The 23,492-nt window shown below is 42.3% G+C and overlaps 1 protein-coding gene across 4 annotated transcripts in view; it reads left to right on the top strand.

The window, feature by feature from the left end:
- btk (Bruton agammaglobulinemia tyrosine kinase) overlaps positions 1-23,492 on the top strand; it is a 210,830-nt gene that overhangs the window by 54,466 nt on the left and 132,872 nt on the right. For 3 of the 4 annotated variants that reach the window (XM_060927615.1, XM_060927613.1, XM_060927614.1), the window contains one exon: positions 23,208-23,371. The exons of the other annotated variant lie outside the window; for it this stretch is intronic. In XM_060927615.1, the coding sequence (XP_060783598.1) occupies positions 23,231-23,371 (141 nt within the window). In that variant the 5' untranslated portion in view covers positions 23,208-23,230. The remainder of the gene's footprint in view (positions 1-23,207; positions 23,372-23,492) is intronic. 4 annotated transcript variants of the gene reach the window in all.

Raw genomic sequence — 23,492 nt, 5'->3', positions numbered from 1 at the left:
CAATAGCTAAAACAACCGAAGCCTCTGTGTCTATTGTTGTACAAATAGCAGCTCCTCCTTCAAATACTGCATCAGGCACAAACAGAAACAGCCTTTCCACCCTCTCCTTCAACTACTACAACATCTGAATTTTAGTAAAAAATAAATAACAGTAATTGAGCGCTGACACCCCTGCCACACACACACGCACACACACACGCACACCTCTACTTAACATTGTAGCACAAAATAGAAAGGGTCTACATAGTCCTAATTGGTACTGTTAGAACCAGAAAAAGTTGTAGTTTTATGAGCAACTTATGGAGGTGAATCCTAACAAATTCCTGGCTGTTGTGCACTCACTGCGCACAATGCATATGGCACAATGCCCCACCTGCTCCTGCCACTCCAGCACTGAAAATGAAAGTAAGTGCCTAATTCCTGCCTTTATTTAGCCTTGTATAAAACTTCAGAACTGCTATCAGTGAAAAGGATAAAAGACTAAGGACAATTAATAAATTCAAGCAACAGGCTAAACACAAGCTTGATACTTACTGTGCAGTGAGCTCTTTGGGATGGCATTTCTGACTTTTGTTTTCAGATTGTAGGAACTGCTCCACGTACCAGATGTTGCTCAAATCCTTCTATGTGAATCTGCCTCACAAATTTATCTTTTTCAAAATGTATGGAGCAGACACCAAACCATCCTGTTGGCTTGAAGTTACCTCTCTTTGTCCATACAAGTCGAACCCATTCATTCTTTAAGTGTCCTGCCAACTATGGGTTATAATGGATCAAAATTCTACTTTTTTTTAAACTGGCTACACTTGAACAGCCTTGAATGACACACCTCTTAGGAGGTATGCTTTGGTTTTAGTTTTGTTGTGGAATAAAAAAAATCATTAAAAACGTGCTACACTTTGCAAAGCAGACGAAGCCAGAAATGCCATGAACTTTCAAGCATTTCACATACGACATCACTTCCTTTGAATTAACAGTAACTTACCAGGAATACATTTGTGTAATGGTGTACTCAAAGAGCCAAACTTTACCAAATAAATAGAACATTTTTGCTCTGCTTAGGCTGCTACCCCCACGACCCAGATCCGGATAAGCGGTAGAAGATGGATGGATGGATGGATGGATGGATGGATGGATGGATAGAACATTTTCCTGGTCTTGTATTAAAATACAATTTAGACAATAAACTATTTAACATGCCTAATTTTAGAAGCTATAATTTCCAAGGGTGATGTAATTTTTGTAGGACTAGCACGTTAAGTGTTACGGTAGCACTTTAAGTCCCAGGGACTTAGTGTCCTAGGGACATTTTAGTAAAGCTAAAGCAAGCAGCTTGCCTCCTCATTGCCCCTATGACTGAGCCTTCTCTCAGGCACCATGCCCCCATGCAGCTGAGTATTTATTTTGTCCCTTACTGAGCAATGGGCCATGGAGGAATTATGTGCATGAGGTGCTCCATCAGGACTACATCCACCCATCCCACCAGCCTCAGCTGGATACTTCATGGGAAAAGGGGACTGATTACTGAGGCCTGGACCAGATAACAATTAAGTACCCTTATTCTTTGCCATTAGTCCTTAAGCAGCTCCGTTCCATGTAAGTTCAACCTGCTCAGTGCTCACAATCTTGTGCATATCGGATCCAGGGATGAGTGGAAGGTTTCTCAAGAGTTCTCAAGGTTTCTTCCTCACATCAGCTCAAGGATTTTTTTCCTGCCAGCGTCGCTTCAGCCTTGCTCATCTCATCTCATCTCATCTCATCTCATCTCATCTCATCTCATCTCATTATCTCTAGCCGCTTTATCCTTCTACAGGGTCGCAGGCAAGCTGGAGCCTATCCCAGCTGACTACGGGCGAAAGGCGGGGTACACCCTGGACAAGTCGCCAGGTCATCACAGAGCGTTGCTCATTTTGGATAAATTTATTAGTTCATATGTTTAAAATCTTAATTTTTTTCTGTGTAGCTGCTTTTGGGATTTTTCCATCATTAAAATGCTAGACAAAAAAATGTAACTGAAAAAACTGAATTGGAAGACAGTCTTTAGCACCACCTCTGGCCATTACTAATAATTGGTATTGCCATATGGGCACTCTTGAGCCCCTTCAGTATTCCAGAGTCTATAATTATGACTCTGAGTGTTAATAATGTGCTGAGGGACATTCTGGGACAGTTAATTATAGCCTATATTGACATCCTCATTTACTCCCTTTCCATGGAAAGTCATGATGAACATGTTAAAAAGGTGCTTGACCAGCTCTGGGAAAATCAATGATACAAAAAACCATGGACCTGCCCAAACTCATGGTGGTAATGGAGTGTCCAATCCCCTGAACCCTGAAGGAAGTGCAGCAATTTCTGGGTTCTGCTAATGTTTATCATCAATTTATAAGTGATTATAGTTCCATTGCCATATTTCTGAAGAAGTAAGCAACAAAACTGCCTTGGAATCCTGTGGCAGCATTTCAGAGATTAAAAACAGCCTTCACCATGGCACCCATACTGCAATGTCCAGACCAGTGCAAGCCCTTCATGGTGGAGGTAGAGGCTTCTGAATTGGGGTGGAAGCCATGTTGTCACAGCACTTCAGAGAGAAACTTAAAATACATCTTGCAGCCTTTATGGCCAGGAAGCTGTCCCCCGCACAAGAAAATTATTACATTGGCAATTGAAAGCTGGCACTGGAAGAATCCCAAAACTGGCTAGAGGCACAGCACATCTCGTTACTGTGTCTACTGATCATAGCATTTTTGAATATCTCAGAACCACCAAGTGTCTTAATCCCCACCAGGCTATGGGGACCTCTTTCAATTTCACCTTGTCATACTGACCTGGGTCCAAAAATCCCAAGGTTCTGTCACACCAGCACCAGGGTTCTCTCTGGACTCTGTTTCCCAGAATTCACCACAGTACACATAGCAATGCCAATGGAAGCCATGTTTTGTATTAGAAATTCTTCAGCTTTTGAAGGGTCAGTGCACAAATTTGCACAGATCTTTATAACCAATAAAGACAACATAATAAAACTGTTACATTAACTTAAAAACATATTCTTTTCCCCCTTTGTTTTTCTTTTTGTGATTGTATGATTTGATGTCTGTTCTTTGTTTGGGTGTTTTGTCTGCCGGTTGTGATGTAGCTCCAGACCCAGTTTTGGGCTTCAGTTCCCTTTGTGCCTTGGTCCACTATGGGTGATGCCTGTGTGCCTCGCCATGGACTGCAGTGAGCTTGTTGCTCTTTTTAACATCGGGGTTGTCCAGCACTCTGTGCAGCAGTGCTTCTGTGCTTGGTGCAGTGTTCTGAGCGATGGTGCCTGGTGGCATCATGGTGGATGTGCAGGCAGTTTGGGACATACCAGCACTCTGTGCAGCGATGCTTCTGTGCTCACTTTTTGGATCCATGGCACGGTGTTCCGGGCGATGTTGCCCGGTGGTGTCACAGTGGCTGTGCAGGCAGTGTGAGACATACCTTCATGTGCCTTTTGGTTGGATTGTGGACAGCTACACCACTGGAATTACATCCTGGCCCTCTTTTGGTGGACTTTTTTTTTTCTCTCTAATTGTAAAGTGACCTTGGGTGTGAGAAAGGAGCTATATAAATTGAAATTATTATTATTATTATTATTATTATTATTATTATTATTATTTTCTTGTTGATTTTTATTAATAATATCCGATATATTGTGATCAAAACCAATAAAAATGTTTTGTATTGCAGCCAAAAGCAAGATTTTCTCTATTCTACAATGCGTGCCATTTTTGTACACAAACAGATGGTGGGGTCTAAATGTAATGGCCAAAAGCAGGGCTTTCCCAGTCTCCTATGTACTAGTGAATCTCAAACAATTAGAATATTGTGAAAGCGTTCAATATTTTCCATTAGTTTTTTTAAGAAAGTGAAAATTTAATATATTCTAGACTCATTACACATAACCTAAAATGTTTCAAGTATTGTTCAATTTTAATTTTGATAATCATAGCCTACAGCACACACACACAAAAACAATCCATTTCAAAATATGAGAATATTTCATTTTGAGTTTGAGTAAAACTCGTGTATTTACTCAAGTTTGAATAAATACCATGAATCTCTTGGTTTAATTCAGTACACGCAACCATGGGGAACACTGCTGACTTGACAGTTGTCCAGAAGACGATCATCAATACACTCCACAAGGAGGGTAAGCCACAGAAGGACATTGCTGAAAAGACTGGCTGGAAAAGGTGCATAAGCAACAGGGATGACTGCAGCCTTGAGAGGACTGTCAAGAAAAGTTGATTCAAGAACATGGGAGAGCTTCACAAGAAGTGGACTGAGGCTGGTGTTAGTGCATCAAGAGCCACTACACACAGACATCTTCAGGAATGGGGCTACAACTGTCGCATTCCTAATATTAAGCCATTCCTGAACCAGAGACAACATCAGAAACGTCTAACCTGGGCTAAGGATAGAAAGAACTGGACTGTTGCTCAGTGGCCCTAAAGGCCTCTGCATGCTCTTGCGACAAGGCTTTCGCAGATAGCTTTTCGCAGACAGTTGTAATTTATTGTTGAGCGGGGGAATAGGCGTGCGCGATGTTATTCACCGGCACAACGCAAGGGGGCGCGAAGTCGCTAGGAGTAGTTGGTGGGTGTGGTTAGTGGAGTGTTTATCCTCCGGTTACTTAATGACTAGAACTGGAGTCGTATAGATGTACGCACTTCCTCAATCAACCGCTCTTCATGCTGCTCCATCTTCGCTCGTGTTTTTAAAAATGCCGGTCGTGAAAACAAAACAAACCAGGAAAGTAGGGAAGCGGAAGTGCGTGTACAGCGGGTAGAGTGGACCAATCAGAGCCCTCTTGTCTGCGGTGCTGTTTGCGAGGCTTCTGCGGTGGTCACAATTTTTGGGAGGTGCGCGCAGAGCGTCTGCAAAGGTGGGGGGGCTACGCAGACACTGTCTGCGACACCGTCTGCGAGGACTGGGTTGTCAGCATAAATTGGCCTTAAGTCCTCTTTTCAGATTAAAATCAATTTTGCATTTCATTTGGAAATCAAGGGCCGAGAATGTGGAGAAAGAGTGGAGAGGCACAGAATCCAAGGTGTTTGAAGTCCAGTGTGAAGTTTCCACAGTTTGTGATGGTTTAGGGTGCCATGTCATCTGCTGGTGTTGGTCCACTGTGTTTTATCAAGTCCAAAGTCAACACAACCATCTACAAGGAGATTTTAGAGCACTTCATGCTTCCATCTGCTGACAAGCTTTATAAAGATGCTGATGTCCTTTTCCAGCAGGACTTAGCACCTGCCCACTGTGCCAAAACTAATACCAAATGGTTGGATGACCATGATATTACTGTGCTTGACTGGTCACCCAACTCGCCTGACCTGAACCCCATAGAGAATTTATGGGGTATTGTTAAGAGGAAGATGAGAAACACCCGACCCAAAAATACAGCTGAGCCGAAGGACACTATCCAAGCAAACTGGGCTTCAGTAACACCTCAGAAGTGCCACAGACTGATTGCCTCCATGCCACGCTGCATTGATGCAATAATTTGTGGTAAAGGAGCCCTAGCCAAGTATTTAGTGTATAAATGAACATACTTTTCAAAAGTTGGAAATTTCTTCATTGTAAATTCTTTTTTGATTGATCTTAGGAAATACTCTAATAATTGAGATACTGTATTTCTGATTTTCATGAGCTATAAGCCATAATAAAAAAAAAATTAAAAAAAGCTTAAAATATGTCACTTTGCATGTAATAAATATAAAATATATGAAACTTTGCCTTTTTGAATTAAATTATGAAAAAAAAAATACTTTTTCAGGATATTCTAATTGTTTGAGATGCAGTAGTAAATAAAAATACTTTAACCAATCAGAAAATAGAATTCCATACATGTCGACGTATTTAGATGCAAAATCCACTGAAGGAATCCCCTAGTAAAGTACCTGTGAAACTTCTGAAGTTGCATTTTAATCACAAATTTGATTAACTCTGGAACAAAATAGGTATCAGTGTAATCCTTGCTGTATAAAGAATCAATCTGTTGTTGTTGTTGTTAATGTTTTTTAAATCCTGACGATATTTATTTCACAACCTCCTGTAAAACAGTCGCGGTCTTGCTTGTTTTTAAGGACGGTCCATTATTTATACTCCCCTATGACATCATCATAAGCTGATCAGTTATTATTTATTTATCAATTATTGCTCCATTTTCCATCCTGATCTTTTGCTCTATTCCCCTGAGGCATTGCTCCAGGCTGTGTGTGTGTGAGTGAGAGAGAGAGAGAGAGAGAGAGAGAGACAGACAGACAGACGGACAGACAGACTTACGGTACACTGAGTTAATATGCAAGGTGGTAAAGGTTGGCTTCGCTGAGAGAGGAAAAATGGAGTGGGGAGACTTTGGACAGAGGAGACTTGGGACAGTTTCTCATCTCATCTCATTATCTCTAGCCGCTTTATCCTGTTCTACAGGGTCGCAGGCAAGCTGGAGCCTATCCCAGCTGACTACGGGTGAAAGGCGGGGTACACCCTGGACAAGTCGCCAGGTCATCACAGGGCTGACACATAGACACAGACAACCATTCACACTCACATTCACACCTATGGTCAATTATAGAGTCACCAGTTAACCTAGCCTGCATGTCACCCGGAGGAAACCCACATGGACACGAGGAGAACATGCAAACTCTGCACAGAAAGGCCCTCGTCGGCCATGGGGCTCGAACCCGGACCTTCTTGCTGTGAGGCGACATTACACCACCGTGCCTCGGACAGTTTGTATTCGCATAAATTAATTTCAACCAATCAGGTTTTAGATTACATCAGACATTTGATGTTGCCCCTTAGAGTAATCTAGAGGTAAATCCAGGTGATATCACTGAAGGCCTCTTGACTGACCATGTCAGATTTGCTTCATACTTCCGAAGAGTAATGTCACTAGTCCCAATAAACAATGTGCAAAATTTTACCCTTCTATCTTTCTTAGTTTTAGGGGCATGAATAAAGGAATGTGGCTCAAATTTTACCATAAAAACAAGTGCTATAGAAAAAACTCTAAAGTTCCAGAAGCCATAATTTTTAACCCTCTGGGGTCGAGAGCTTTGGCAGGTTTAGAATGAGTAGGTCATGTATTTAGATAAATATCTTCGTGAATTTGTATTATACAAGCATGATAAACATATTGACGGAACGTTTATACTTTACACTTTCCTATGTGCCCACTGCCAAATAATATTATATTTTTTAAATGACCTAAATTAGATGAAACATAAAACTTGTCACCTTACTCAGTCACACTGAAGTTGGAGTGCTGAGCGCCCACTTACACCTTTATAAAAGACTATTCACATGGTAATAGAATGATAATCACTTTCACGCTTTTGGTTTCAATTGGTTTCTCTTTTGTGGTGGGAACGCCCACCGTAAACAGGATACCCTTTATCTCAAAACAATAGGACATAAATGTTTTGATGGCCAGTTAATTGTCCAAATCAATGGAGCAGATTTAAGTTATTGTGCTTGAAACACTCCTAAGACTGAACAGAATCATCTCAAGTGACCAAAACAGTTCATCACAATGGGTGGGTAATGTTTTTTCACACATTCCAACACAGTTCTAAAACTGCTGTTTACAACATCTTCATTTATCTGTTATTTTTTAAATTACAATCATGACATACATACTACATAGATATTATTATAGCTGAACTTGTGCTGAATACAAAACACAGTCATATGACTTTGAAAATACTACTTATATTTGTTGAAATTGACAACAAAATCAGAGTATGCCAAAATCGTTAGAGTGCCAGAAAATACCCTCAGTCCCCAGAGGGTTAAACTATTTAACCTAGATGCATGATTTTTTCAGGAATTGTTATTAGGTACAAGATATCTTTAAATTCTGATGATCCACAATTGTATATTTACCAATTTATGTAGTCTTGAAATCTATAAAAAAAAGTTTTTGTTTTGGAGCATTTTTAGTCCTCAGTTTTTCCACATTTAATGTCAGAGCTTTCATGTTCTGGTATTTATTTCTTATATTACAGTACTATTTTGGTAACTAAGTATTTGTCTAAAAGAGATAAAACTTTCTGAGTTGTTGGTTGAACTTCATGTCTGAAGAAGACTTGTTGTGTTGTGTGATTCATTTGTGGCTTCTCATGTGGCTCTGCAGTCCAAATCTGGAAGCATAGAATCTTGAACAGATGGAGCACTGGAATTTTGATGTTGTGACAGCTGTTGAATGTGCTCTGTGACGTCTCTCTTGTGCCTTGACAAGTCTCTGCCGCCATTTGTCCTCAAAATTTGTGAAGGCTGCATGGATCAGTGTGCACCAGCGACTTCTGTCACTGGCTGCAGCCTCCAGTTCTCTGGGCTCGATGGCGCACCACTGGAGATTCCCCTTCAAAATGTCCTTGTATCGCTTACATGGACAACCTCACTTCCTTCTGCCATTCACTAGCTTACCATACAGCAACTGGCGGGGGATGCAATGGTCTTCCATCCTGATGATGTGTCCCACCCAATGGAGTTGAGATTTGACCAGGGTGGCTTCGATGCTGGTGCAGTCTGCCCTTTCCAGGACTTGCAGGTTGGTGACTCTGTCTTGCCATCGGATGCCAAGCATGGAGCAAAGGGCATGCGTGTGGAAGCTTGCCAGCTGTTTGATATGTCTGCAGTTCAGAGTCCAGGTCTTGCAGCCATAGAGGAGGGATGTCAGGACAACAGCTCTGTACACCTTTAACTTTGTGGAGAGCTTGACTCCATGGTGGTTAAGTATCCTGTTGCGCAGTCTTCCCAGTGCTTGGCTCACCTTGCTGATCCTGGAAGTTATCTCTCTGTCCAGTGATCAATCATTCAAGATGAGGCTTCCCAAGTACTTGAAGTTATCTACATTTTTAAGCAGTGTGCCATCGATGATGATGCTTGGGTCCAGTGAGACTGAGTCTGGAGCTGGCTGGTGCAACACCTCTGTCTTACCTAGGCTGATGGTAAGGCCAAAAGCTTTAGATGCCTCAGAAAACTTGTTGAGCACCGTCTGCAGGTCTCTGTTCTATTGTGCCAGCAGGGCACAGTCATTAGCAAAGAGGGCTTCCTGTAAGAGTCTCTGGAGGTATTTGGTCTTAGCATTTAGGTGCCTGAGATCAAAGAGTGAGCCATCCAAACGGTATCTGATGTAGACACCCTCCTCCATGTTCTGAACAGCATGTGACAACATGCAGGTGAAGAACAGGTTGAAGAGGACAGGGGCTCAATCACAGCCCTGTTTCATGCCATTTGTGATGGTGAATGCTTCAGAGGGGTCACCACTACAGAGAACCTGCCCTGTCATGTCATTGTGGAGCAGCCAGATCATCTTCACGAACCTGGGAGGACAACCATATTTTTCCAGCTCTGTCCACAGGGCCTCTGTTAACAGTGTCGAAGGCCTTCATCGGGTCTATAAAGATGGATTAGAGGGCTTTGTTCTGCTTGATGCATGCAAGCGAGGATCTTGCCTGCTATTGAGAGAAGTGATATGCCCCTGTAGTTTCCACTGTTGGCCTTGCTTCCCTTGTTCTTGTAGAGGGATACAATAAGAGCATCACGGAAATCCTCAGGCATGTTCTCCTCAATCCATATGCTTTGCAGAACATCTTGTAAAGCCTTCAGAGCATTTGTAGACCTCAGCTGGAATGCTGTCTTTTCCCAATGCCTTGCCAGAGTTCATGGATGATATGGCCTTTTCTATCTCACTGATTGAGGGTGACATAACCAGTTCTTCAAGGACTGGCTGTTGAGGGATCTGTTGAAGTGCTGTCAGTTTGACAGTTGAGGGCTGGTTGAGCAAAGTGGAGAAATGTTCAGCCCAGCATTTTCTCAGTCCTTCCTGGTCTTTGATCAGGCACGATCCATCTGAGGACAATAGTGGAGAGCAGCCTGATCTTGTTGGACCAAAGACTTGCTTTAGGGCATTGAAGAACTGCTTTGTGTTGTAGGTGTTGGCATGGAGCTGAACTTCCTCCACCTTTTCCTGCCACCACTGGTCCTGCATTTCCCTCAGTTCTTTTTGCACCTTGATCTGCAAGTTTTTGAACTTGTCTTTCTTTGACACAGACAGAGGGTCATTCTGCCATTCTGCAAAGGCCTTGTTTTTCACATCCAGGGCAGTTCTAATGGGAGCATGGTTCTCGTCAAACCAGTCTTCATGTTTCTGGGCTTTGGGATCCAGCAGTTCATTTGCAGTGGCTGTAACTGTGTCTTTGAATTGTACCCACTTGTCAGTACTGGATCCAGTGAGGCTTGTATCCTCAGGGAATTTTTCCTCTAGTGTCTCTTGGAAATGAATGAAGCCAGATAGAGGTTTCAGTTTTGTTGTGTCAAAGGACACCCTCACAGCTTTAGGGGTCTTGCGATGGTGGGGAACGATATGCAGGTTGAAGACTGCTCTGACCAGCCTGTGGTCTGTCCAGCACTCTGCTTTTTGCATTGAACAAGCGATCCTGACATCCTGCAAGTTGCACTGGCAAATGATGAAAAAGTCAATCATGTGCCAATGTTTGGATCTGGGATGTATCCAAGTGGTTTTGTACTTGTCTGCAATGCAAAACATGGTGTTAATGATGCACAGGCCATGCTCAGCACACTTGCTTAGGAGTAGCAGTCCATTGCTGTTCAGTTTTCCCACAACATGTCTCCCAAGCACACCATCCCAGCTCTGGTAGTCCTGTCCTACCCTGGTGTTAAAGTTACCAAGGATGACTAGCTTGTTGCTGGCAGGGGTCAACCTGATGATCTGGTCCAGGTCTTCATAGAACTGCTCCATTTCAATCTTCTGAGCTTGTGAGAGTTGGTGCATAGGCACTAATGATGGTAATGTGCTGGGACTTCAAGAACAGGAAGCGAAATTTCATGATGTGCTCATTAACACCAGATGGTAGAGTAGTGATGTTTCTCAATAGTGCTGTTTTCACTGCAAATCTCACTCCATGGATCCTGATCTCACTGTCAGGTTTTCCTTTCCAGAAGAAAGTGTATCCACTTGCATTCTCTCTCAGAGAGTCCTCATCTGCAAACCTTGTCTCGCTGAGTGCAGCTATGTTGATGTTGTAACGACATAGTTCGATTGCCACTAGTGCTGTTCTTCTTTTGGGTCTGGAAACCCTTACGTTGTCCATCAAGGTACAAACATTCCATGCTCCAAAGTTGAGTTTCTTTTGATTTGTTTTTCTTCGCAATGTTGTTTGACCGCTATGAAGCTATCTGCTAGCCGTGGTTTGTTGGCCAGATTATCAAAGGCAAGCAATGTCTGGGGTACCTTTTCTAACCCCCTCCCTCCTGTGAGGGTGGGCAGTGCTGTCCTAAAGAGGCTGCCCAGCTGCCTGGATGTTGCGAAATGTCTCCATTGCCCCAGGGTTGAAGGACAAGCGACCAATGTCCAGGGCTGCCTGCATGCAGGTTCATGACTACAACCATCAGTGGTCACTTCCACCTGTTGCTTCACCACTCCCCCATCGCCACAGGACTTGAGATGAAAAATTAGAGATGAAATGGTCAGAGATGAAGTCACACAATGGAACCTGTGCGTGAAGTTGTTTAAAGTGGTAGAGCCATTGCACTGGGGCAGTCCCACTCACTCAGCCAGGGAGACCTTGACCCAGTGGCACAGAGAACCATTATGTCTGGAGACCTCCCAAGCTGCAGTGGATGACCAGGACTCCTTCCATGCCTCGCCCTGCTCTTAGTGTTCCATAGCACCTGCTGGAACTGCCTTCCTAGCCACTGAACTTTCCTTTTGGTTTCATTTGCCCAGTCTGCCGGCACCAGTCTTTGCATGCAAAGGGTAGGCAATCCCTAACTCACTGAGGGTTTGAGATCCGTCAGTTAATCTCACCAGGTTTTGCCAGCCTGTCAAAGCTGTTGCCTGGGGTGTGGCTGCTGTTGCATACAAGCAGCTACTGGGAGCCACTGGTGAGAGCTGGGCATCAGGAGAGGACCAAATATGGATGAGCTGTTCTGAAGAACACGAAAAGTCCCCCACAAGAGGTGCTATCTCTCCCTGACACCCCATGCACCCCTCTTTCTGAGTTATGAGCCATTAAAAATAAAAAATTTGCACCCATGTTTCAAATGCATATTGCCCATGCATGACAAAGTCTCCGCTCTGCTCGGGATCACCACCTTACTTGTGGTAGGGTAGTTTGCATGTCCCAGTGACCTCTAGAGCTATGTCGGCTGGAGTCTCAAACTCCTAGTAGGGCCACCCATGCCGAACAGGTCGAAAGGTAGGGGCCAGACAAAGAGTGATCCTCTGGTCCTCCAGGTTGGGGGTTGGGAATGGGGCCAACTACTCCACCCCGTAAAAAGAAACAAAGTTACGGAAACCACGACAATGACGATGAGTGAAACATTGGGTCTGAAGGTAGACTTGAGCCTGACAGTCAGTAGCAGCATGACCAACTCTAATGAAAGCCTCAATGGGGAAGTTAGAGCTGCAAGAGATAGTCTACTTGGACCAAAGGCAATGATTTGAATAGGAATATGGAACGTCCGCACCATGTATGATGTTCAACAGAGACTGACAAGTACAGTTGTCAGTCTCTGTTGAACATCAACAAAAAAAGTGAAAACACAGATGACAGTACAAGAGCAAAAATTTTGGTGCCTTGGCCTACTCCGCCAGATCACAATGTCACAGACCTTGAGTACTGTTTTCTACCAGGAGAGGAGGCACTGCAGGTGGTGCGAGAGGAAACAGAAAAGGGGGAAGCATGGAGGTATACAGGCTAACCTAGTGGCTAATCTGAACAAACCGGCAATACCATCTGTCTTACTCATCAGTGTTTGAGCCATAGACAATACGGGGACCATATATGCCTTCTGAGAGCCACCCAGCATGACATGAAAGACTGTTGTTTTTATTTTCACAGAAACATGGCTAAATAACAACATCCCAGATTCCACCATGGAGCTAGACCAATTAACATACCATAGAGCTGACAGAGTTTGGGGCATGGGAGGTAAAACCTGTGGCAGTGGTGTGTGTGTGTGTGTGTGTGTGTGTGTGTGTGTGTATGTATGTGAGCTATGCTTGGTGTCAAGATGTTATGGTGGTTTCTAAACACTGTTCAGCCATGTTGGAGTTTATGATCAAGTGCCGGCCTTTTTACCTGCTGAAGGAATTTACAGCTATTCTGTTAGTAGCTGTACACATTCCATGCAGCACTAATAACAACAACAGAGAGGCAGCACTCAGTGAAGTGTACCAGGCTATCAGCGAGCAACAGTCAGTCCACCCAGATGTATTTCTTATTCTTGCTGGGGATTTTAAACATGCCAATCAAAAGACTGCTTTACCCAAGCTACACCAATATGTTCATTTCCCTACAAGAGGAAATAACAGACTGGACCATGTTTTCACTCATGACAAAAACTATCCCCTCCCTCACCTTGGTCTCTCTGACCATGTCACAGTTACGCTAAAGCCAGCATACAGGCCAGGGGTGAAAGTGACAAAATCAGTTCTGAAAGAGACATGTGTGGCCAAAAGTTGCTACCTCTGCACTTCAGGACTGTTTTGACACTATAGACTGGGATATTTTCAAGCAGGCAGCCACATACAAACAAAACACAGACCTACAAGAATACACTGAGACTGTGATTGCCAGCATCACAAAATGCAATGAGGATGTGACAGTCACTAAAACAATCACCATGTGGGTGGACCAGAAGTCATGGCTGACAAGAGATGTTCACAGACTGCTGAGGATCAGGAATGCTGCCTTCAGAGCTGGGGACACAGCTGAATTGAAAGCAGCCAGAGTCAACCTGTCTCGTGGCATCAGGAAGGCAAAACGTCAGTACACCAGGAAAATAATCCACCAATTCAAGGACAGCAGCCACACCCTGAGTCTGTGGCAGGGGATTCAGACCCTCACGGATTATAAACCACCACCACAAGCCTGTGATAATGACATCTCTCTGCTAAATGAACTGAACAGCTTCTTTGCATGTTTTGAAGCACTAAACATGCCTACACAGAAGACAGCACCCCCCCCCCATGACCATCTGAGTTTTTCCTCAGCTAGCATGAAGAAACTGTACAGAAAGATTGATGTCTGCAAGCCAGTGGGTCCAGACAAAATCCCTGGTTGTGTGCTGAAAGACTGTGCAGAACAGCTGAAGGATGTCCTCACAGACATTTTTAACACCTCTTTGAGTCAGGCTGTTGTCCCCCAGATGCTTCAAAACCACCACCATCATACCTGTGCCAATGAAGTCATCTCTATCCTGCTTCAAGTCAAGTCAAGTCATTTGTATAGCGCTTTTAATAATAAACATTGTCGCAAAGCAGCTTTACAGAATTTGAATGACTTAAAACATGAGCTAATTTTATCCCTAATCTATCCCCAATGAGCAAGCCTGTGGTGATGACTACCATCACCACAGGCTTCAATGACTACCACTCCATTGTGTTGACTCCCATGATCATGAAGTGCTTTGAAAGGCTAGTCCATCCTTCCTCCCATTGTGGAGGAAGGATGGACTAGCCTTCCTCCACGATCTTCATTCTGAAGGTCAGTGGATATTTTGCAAGATTATCTCTAAGAAACCTCACGATGAAACTGAAGCCCTTTCAGAAGTTGTGTCATATCTCCGTTTGGTCTAATACTGTAATGGTATTGTAAGACACCCCAAATAAAAGTTACTTAACACTTGTGTGCAGAATGCCAAAGAATGGACCCAAAAGAAAAGTCAAGGCCAGTCAAAAGTGAGAGCTATGCTTTATTGGGATTGAACGTGGTTCTCATGGTTGAAATAGGAAAGTGTTCTTATAACACTAAGCCACCAGAGTTAACAGATGGTATGGCAGGAATATCAGAAAACCAGGGAAATTAGATAATGGACAGATTTAGGTGTGTGTGTGTGAGAGAGAGAGAGAGAGAGAGAGAGAGAGAGAGAGTGTACATGAACACAGGGATTGAACACAGATGGACAGAATTAAGCACTGTACTGAGTGAACTATGGGAGGAAGGGTGGCATATAGTGCACTGAATGGGGGAAGGGTGACATACAATGCACTGAATCAAATCAAATCAAATGCAAGGGAAAGAAAATCGAAATCAGGATAATTGAAGCAAAAGAGTGGCAAAAATAAACCACAGATGGCAAAAATAAGCAAGCAGGAAATAGAGAGTGACTCAGAAAGGAATGGTAACTAGAGACGGAAATGGAGTCTGAGAGACAGCCAGCTACTCAAAAAGGAATTTTAACTAGAGTGAAGTTTTCTTTCTTTTTTCCCTTTCCTATAACTACCAGGAAGTTTAAAGTGGTATCCAATATTATTTGTTATTAGTTAACCATTTTGCAGTTAGAGCAAAATTGCAATTACAAGACAGACAGAAATCTCAATTTTTATTATTAAGATACAATCTTGCACTAAATAAATGGAATGATTTAGCATTGTAGCTACATGTATTTGGGTCATTTATAAAATCACTTTTAATATGTCCACCCACAATATGCCCACCAATTTAGCCATCCACTTGTGAGACTCAAAACATTGTTCTCACAATAAGGTGGAGACTCTCACCCCAATAGTAGTTCTGATCACACTCAAGATTCAGCTAGGGAGGAAAAGCATGTCAAAAATAGCAAGAAGGTATAGTGCATATTTTCGTAAGGTGAAATCATGTCTAAAGTTCATAGACTCTAGATTAAAAATTTGCCCTAATATAATCATTTAGAATTATATATAGGATATTTTTAATTTCACACTTATAAGCCCACAAATTACAGTGATGTTAAAAAGTTGTCATTTTCCAACAAGGTGGAAACAGTCAGCCTATTTCCCGCAGTACTTCTAATAAAGAAGTGACATTTCAAGGTCAGTGAAGTACAGAAAGTGAAATGAGAAGTACATGAAAATGCACCTGTCACTTTTTTCCCGCTATTCTGGTGTTGGAGCTTAACATGAACTGAAGCCAAGTCAAGTGAAGTCAAGTTTACTTGTATAGCACTTTTAACAACAAACATTGTCACAAAACAGCTTTACAGAAAATTAAAGACTTTAAACAAGATAATTTTATGCCTAATTTATCCCCAATGAGCAAGCCTGTGGCGATGGCAGCAAGGAAAAAAACCCGAAAACGACATGAGGTTCCACCTTGAGTGGAACCAGACTCAAAAGGGAACCCATCCTCATTTGGGTGATAACAGACAGCATGATTATAAATAATTTGCTTCCATAACAGTGTCTTATATAGTCACAAAGTATAACTGCATAACCAGGAAAATCATTATAGTTTTAGCATGAAATCTGTTTTGTTGAAGTTATCAACTGTTCATTGATGGAAACTTGAGTGCAAAACTGTTCATGACAACTGCAGTCCTAAAGTTATCATGTCAATAGTAGTCCCCAGCCATAGATGCATTACTGTAAGTGTCCAGAGCCATCTTCCAAGTGTAACTTTCGACTGTCAATATGTGGCCATCCTCCAGACGAGCAATGTGATGAGACTCCAGCCAAACATAGGGCATCAGGATGGATCAGGCAGGTCCGAGGAGCAGAAGAGGTCAGCACCATTGATGTCTCAGGATCAACATGTAACTTGGCAGAGAGACAGACAGAGGGAAGAGAAGGGGTGGGGGAAGGGAGAGAGAAAAACACAGGTTGTTAGGTGTGCCCAATGTCACCTAATGAGTAAGAACAGAATACATTTTGTACGAAGTGCAAGCAGGGACTCTGGCAAGAATAAATATGACAGCATAACTAAAAGAGAGAGCCAGAAGGTAACACAGTCATGAGAGCGCCCTGGGACATAAAGCAGCCAGCCACTACACTGTCAACAAAACTGAGTGAGCGAGTGAGTGGGGGGATTACAGCATCTATACATCCCAGTTTACCAAAACACTCTATGCCTGAGGACCCTCCAGATCTACTCCTTTACCTAATAAAAAGCTATTGACAAAAGGCTTGACTAAAAAGATATGTTTTCAGCCAAGACTTACATACTGGGACTGTGCCTGAGTCTCTAACACTACTTAGAAGGCTGTACCATAACTGTGGGGCTTTGAAAGAAAAGGCTCTGACCACTGATGTAGCCTTCACTATATGAAGTACCAACAGATAGCCTGTACCTTTTGATCTAAGTAGGCATGGCAGGTCATCAAGGATCAGAAATTCACTCACATACTGTGGTGCAAGACCACTGGGGGTGCATAAGCATACTCTTGGTGCCGGTCCCAAGCCCGGATAAATTGGAGAGGGTTGTGTCAGGAAGGGCATCAGGCCTAAAACTGTGCCAAATCTAACATGCGGATTGAAAAGAGAAATACCATACCAGATTGGTCGGGGCCCAGGTTAACAACGGCTGCCACCGGTACTGCTGGTCAACAGGGTGCCAGTGGAAAGTATGCTACTGTTGCACCAATACAGAGAAGGAAAAAGAGAGGGGGGAGGCATGTTAGGAGACAGCATGAAAGATGGAAGGGAAGGAGCTTAGAATGAATTGAGGGTAGGAACACTGAATGTGGGAACATTGACTGGCAGAGTGAGAGTGTTAGCAGGTATGATGGAAAGAAGGAAGTTGGACATTTTGTGTGTGCAGGAGATGAGGTGGAAAGGAAGCAAGGCCAAGAGCATTGGAGGTGGATGCAAGTTGTTATATTATGGAGTCAATGGAAAGAGAAATGGTGTTGGTATTGTTTTGAGGGGAGAGTTGGTCAACAGTGTGATTGATGTGAAGAGGGTGTCAGATAGAGTGATAGGCATGAAGTTGGAGATTCAAGGAGTGGTAATCAATGATGTTATGTGTGCGTATGCCCCACAGGTTGGATGTGAGAATGAAGAGAAAGAGTCTTTCTGGGAAAAGATGGATGAAGTGGTAGAAAGTATACTGAGGGAGGAGTGCATGCTGATAGGAGCAGATTTCAACGGACATGTTGGAGAGGGAAACAAAGAAGATGAGGACATGATGGGCAGATAGGGTGTAATAGAGAGAAATGTGGAAGGGCAAATGGTTGATTTTTCAAAGAGGATGAATTTGGCAATAGTCAATACATACTTCGAGAAGAAAGAGCAGCACAGGGTGATGTTTAAGAGTGGAGGAAGATCTACACAGGTGGACTACATACTCTGCAGAGGGGGTAACCTGAAGGAGATTGGAGACTGTAAAGTGATGGCAGGGGAGAGTGTAGCTAGACAACATCGAGTGGTCGTGTGCAGGATGAGCTTGAAAGTGAAAAGCATGAAATAGTGGAGCCAAAGATTAAGTGGTGGAAACTAAAAGAGGTTGAACATCAGAAGGAGTTTAGGGAAGAAATGAAACAAGCACTGAGTGGTAATGGAAGTCTGCCAGAAGATGGGAGACTACTGGTATACTAGTAAGAGAGGCAATAAGGAAGGTGCTAGGGTGGTCATTGGGAAGGAGGAAGGAAGACAAGGAGACATGGTGATGGAACAAAGAAGTGCAGGAAATTATAAAAGAGAAGAGGCTAGCAAAGAAGAATTGGGATGATCAGAGAGATGAGGAAAGCAGGTGGTTATACAGAGAGACGAGACAGGAGGCAAAAAGAGCGGTAGAGAAGGTGAAAGCAGATGCATACCAGGAGTTGTACGAAAGACTGGAGACCAAAGAAGGAGAGAAAGACCTGTACAGACTAGCTAGGCAGAGAAACAGGGAAGCAAGGGATGTACAGCAGGTAAGAGTGATGAAAGATGTAAATGGAGATGTGCTGACAAAGAGAGTGTATTAAGAAGGTGGAAATAGTACTTTGAGGATTTATTAAATAAGGAGAATCCAAGAGAGAAAAGGTCAGATTCGTTGGAGACAGCAAATCAGGAAGTAGAGTTGGTTAGTAAGGATGAGGTGAGGGCAGCCATGAAAAGAATGAAGACTGGGAAAGCAGTCAGACCAGATGGTGTCCCGATTGAGGCTTGGAGATGTTTGGGTGAGACTGCTGTGGAGTTCCTAACGAGATTGTTTGTTTTATAAGATCTTAGAGAATGAGAAAATGCCAAATGAATGGAGAATGTGCTAGTCCCAATATACAAGCATAAAGGAGATGTACAGAGCTGCAGTAATTACAGAGGGATAAAACTGATGAGCCACACCATGAAGTTATGGGAAAGGGTATTGGAGGCGAGATTGAGAAGAGAGGTAGCAATCTGTGAACAGCAGCACGGGTTTATGCCAAGGAAGAGCACATTGGATGCAATTTTTGCTTTAAGAATGTTAATGGAGAAGTACAGGGAAGGCCAGAGAAAGCTACATTGTGCGTTTGTAGACCTGGAGAAGGCATACGATAGAGTGCCCAGAGATGAATTATGGTATTGTATGAGAAAGTGTGGAGTGAATGAGAAGTATATTAAAGTGGTGCAAAACATGAGAACAGTGAAACAGCAGTGAGGTGTGCAGTTGGAACGACTGAATGGTTCAAGGTGAAGGTGGGACTTCATCAAGGATCTGCTTTGAGTCCTTTCTTGTTTGCCATAGTGATGGATAGCTTGATGGACGAAGTGAGGCAAGAGTCACCATGGAACATGATGTTTGTGGATGATGTAGTGATATGTGGTGAAAGTAAAAAGGAGGTTGAGTTGGGTTTGGAGAGATGGAGGTATGCATTTGAACAAACAGGAATGAAGGTGAGCAGTAGCAAAACAGAATACATGTGCATCAATGAGAATGGGGAGGAGAGTGTGGTGAAGAGGCAAGGAGTAGATGTAAAGAAAGTTGGTGAATGCAAGTACCTGGGGTCAACTGTGCAGGAAAATGGGGGCTGCGATAGTGAGGTGAGAAAGAGAGTGCAGGCAGGGTGGAGCAGTTGGAGAAGGATTTCGGGAGTCATTTGTGATAGGAAAGTCCCAGCAAAAGTGTAAGGTAAGATGTATAAGACCATAGTGAGACCAGCTATGATGTATGGATTGGAGACAGTACCCTTAAAGAGACAGGAGGCAAAGTTGGAGGTGGCAGATGTTAAGGTTTGCAATGAGAGTGACAAGGTTGGACAGGATAAGGAATGAGCACATCAGAGGGACAGCACATGTGGAGAGCTTGGGAATTAAGCTAAGAGAGATGAGACTGAGTTGGTATGAGAAGAGATGCAGAGCATGTTGGAAGGAGAATGTTGAGAATGAAGCTGCCAGGCACACGAAAATGAGAAAGGCCAAAGAGGAGATACATGAATGTGGTGAGAGAGGACATGAAAGTGGCAGGTGTGGTAGAGAAGGATGCGGAAGACAGAGAGCAATGGAGATGAAAGATCCACTGTGGCAACCCCTAATTGGGAGCAGCCAAAAGAAGAAGACAACTGTGGTGCAAGACCATTCAGTGCTTTAAAGGTCAATAGTAGTATTTTATAATCAATGCAAAATTTGATTGGGAGCTAATGCAATGTGGATAAGACGGCATGATGTGGTCATATCTTCTAGTTCTAGTAAGGACTCTTCCTGCTGCATTTTGAACTAACTGGAGCTTGTTGATGCACTCATTGGTGCATTCAGACAGTAAGGCATTACAATAATCCAACTTAGAGGTAACAAAAGCATGAACTAGTTTTTCTGCATCATGTAGCAACATATTTCTTATGTTATCAATATTTCTGAGATGAAACAAAGCTATCCGGGTAATGTTATCAATACAAGTTTCAAATTAAAGACTGGAGTCAATGATCACCCAAGGTCTTTTACTGCTGCACGTAAAGAAACAGAAAGGCCATCCAGTGTTACTATGTAATCAGAAAACCTACTTCTAGCTGCATGTGTTCCAAGTACAATACTTCTGTCTTGTAAGACTTAAGTGGAAGGAAGTTAATACGCATCCAGGGTCTAATGTCCTTTACACATTCCTCAATTTTATTAAGCTGGTGTCTCTCATCTAGCTTTGCAGAAATACACAACTGTGTCATCAGCATAACAGTGGAAACTAACACCATGCTTACAGAAAATATTACCCAGAGGTAACATATACAGGGTATTTTAAAAAAATTGATATTATTTGAGATGTAAATATCCCAGAAGCTACATAGTGTAGGCAAATGAAACTGAACAGGCTTAATTTTGAGCAACATAAGATTTATTCTTCAAAATTTGAATGAAGGTATGTGGATTCTATGAATGATTTCACAAATTTTCAATATGCGTGCCACCTGAGACACAGCACTCTAGCACACAAAATGCCTTTTCTTTTCTAGTGAATGGTATTTCTATACATACAAAGCTAAAAACAAACAAAAAAAACATTAAACATAACATTTTGACCCGTTTCTACACATGGTGTTACAGTTTGAGGTCAATTGAACAAGAATTGGCAAAGTTATTAGATTGTGAAATTATATAATTTTTTTTAAACATCCTGTATAAAGAAAAAATGCACTGGGCCTAAGACAGAACCTTGTGGAACATCAAACTTTACCTCAGTCTGTATAGAAAAATCACCATTTACATCAACAAACTGATAGCAATCAGTCAAGTAAGACCTGAGCCAGGAGAGGGCTGTTCCTTAACTCCCACATTATTTTCTAGTCTATCCAGGAGAATGGAATGATCAGTGGTGTCAAAGGCTGCACTAAGATCAAGCAATACAAGCAGGGAGATACAGCCCTGATTGATACATTTCATGGATGTTATTCCTATATAGATATGATCACAACTGTTGTGCCACAGCTTTTTCTAGGATCTTGGAGATAAAGGGGAAGTTTGATATCAGCCTATAATTGGACAGCTGACAGGGGTTGAGGTCAGGGTTTTTAAACAGGGTGTACTGACTAAGTCCTAAACAAAGTCTAGTACTGGTTGCTACTACAGAGAATTTAGTTTAGACGTGTGCCTAGTGCACGCGAACATAGAAAAATGGAGAGTTCAGTATAGTTACAAATATCTCGAAGGTTTATTTTCCTTCACATATCATACAGTGGCAATAACGTTAACTCATAATACATGTAACCAAGAACAACAAACCGAATTGCTATCAAACCACAAAGGCACATACCGGTAAGCACAGTCGAAAAACTGTTTGCTTCCTAATTGCAGCAACACCTGTGTCTGGGTTTCCCTAGGCTAAATGGCCTAATTGGGCCAACCTGAGGTTAGTTGAGCTACACAGCAATTACGGCCCCCTAGTGACACGGAGTACAATTACATAAAATAAAGCAAAATGAATATGGCTCATACACAGGGGTTTGATAACTGCTAGTTAAAAGGATTTGGGTACATAGCCAATTCTAAGGGAAGAATCAAATATTTTTAGAAGAGGTTCAATAGCTTCTAGTATTATCTGTTTGAAAAGTCATGTAGATAAAGGATCTAGTACACAAGTAGAAGATTTTGATATGGAAATTTATGAACTTAGTTTGATTTATCTAAGAGGAGTAAAACATTCTAATTGTGATCTGATACAGTAATATTGTTAACTACAGGGTTACTTAAATTATCTGGCCTTATATTAGTAGTTTGAATTTTTTATCAGATATTTTCAATCTTGTCATTAAAAAATTAATGAAGTTGTTGCTACTATATATTGCAGCTGTGCATGTGTCTATAGTGGTCTTTTTCGTAGTTAATTTTGCTACAGTATTAAATAGGAATCTAGAATTATTTTTGTTATCCTCTATTAGGGTGGATAAATACATTGAACTAGAAGCACTAATAGCTTTTCTTTACTTCAGGAGGCTCTCCAGAAAGCTCCAGGAAGCTTTTAATCTGTACCTATATGATTTTATCTATTGAGCTGCTGCCTCATGATTGGCTGATTATATATTTACAGTAATGATTAAAGGTTCCTAAACTGGTCAGTGAGTGTAAAGGTTCCTAAACTGGTCAGTGAGTGTACATGCAGTAGGAGGTCTGTGGTCTCAAAATTTGTTGCAGGTGTATGGGGTAGTCAGCCAGGCTGCCTGAATTTTTGTCCCAGTCTGGCCCAGGGTGTGGGTGGTGGAAGGGAGAGAGAAAGCAGCGTCATGGCAGGGCATCTGTGGGCTATGAAAATAAGGTTCATTATGATTTGTTCTTGAAAATATTTAGTTTTGAATGACCCATCCATGTGATCCATGTTACATAGTGCTATGTGCTCAGTCAGTATTCACAGTTATTATTCAGTCACAGAGTGTGAGACTATGAATGAGAAAACGCGTAGGTATAGAAATGTGTGCGCGTGTGTGTGTGTTGGTGTTGGAAGGTAACCTCAGTATAATTTTATTTAATTAATTCCTTTGTTTAATAGCATGTGTTTCTTTTTAAGATAACGTCATATCTGAATGAACAATGTCAGATCACGTGCTGGAGGAGGTATTCATAAAGCGCTCTCAGCAAAAGAAGAAAACTTCACCCTTAAACTTCAAAGAGAGATTGTTTGTACTCACACAGGAAAAGATTGCCTACTACGACTATGACTTTGAAAAGGGGGTAAGAAATGCATTTTAAAATTTTAAATGTTTACTAGACTAATTTATATTCTAGTGGAGAGAGCTATGTATTTTTATGTAATAATGTAATGATTAAACCCCAATCTAATTTCTTTATTACT

This window comes from Neoarius graeffei, chromosome 8, assembly GCF_027579695.1.
Source record: "Neoarius graeffei isolate fNeoGra1 chromosome 8, fNeoGra1.pri, whole genome shotgun sequence".
Classification (NCBI taxonomy): Eukaryota; Metazoa; Chordata; class Actinopteri; order Siluriformes; family Ariidae; genus Neoarius; species Neoarius graeffei.
Note: the sequence above shows the minus strand (reverse complement) of the source record. Positions and strands in the feature narration are given on the sequence as shown.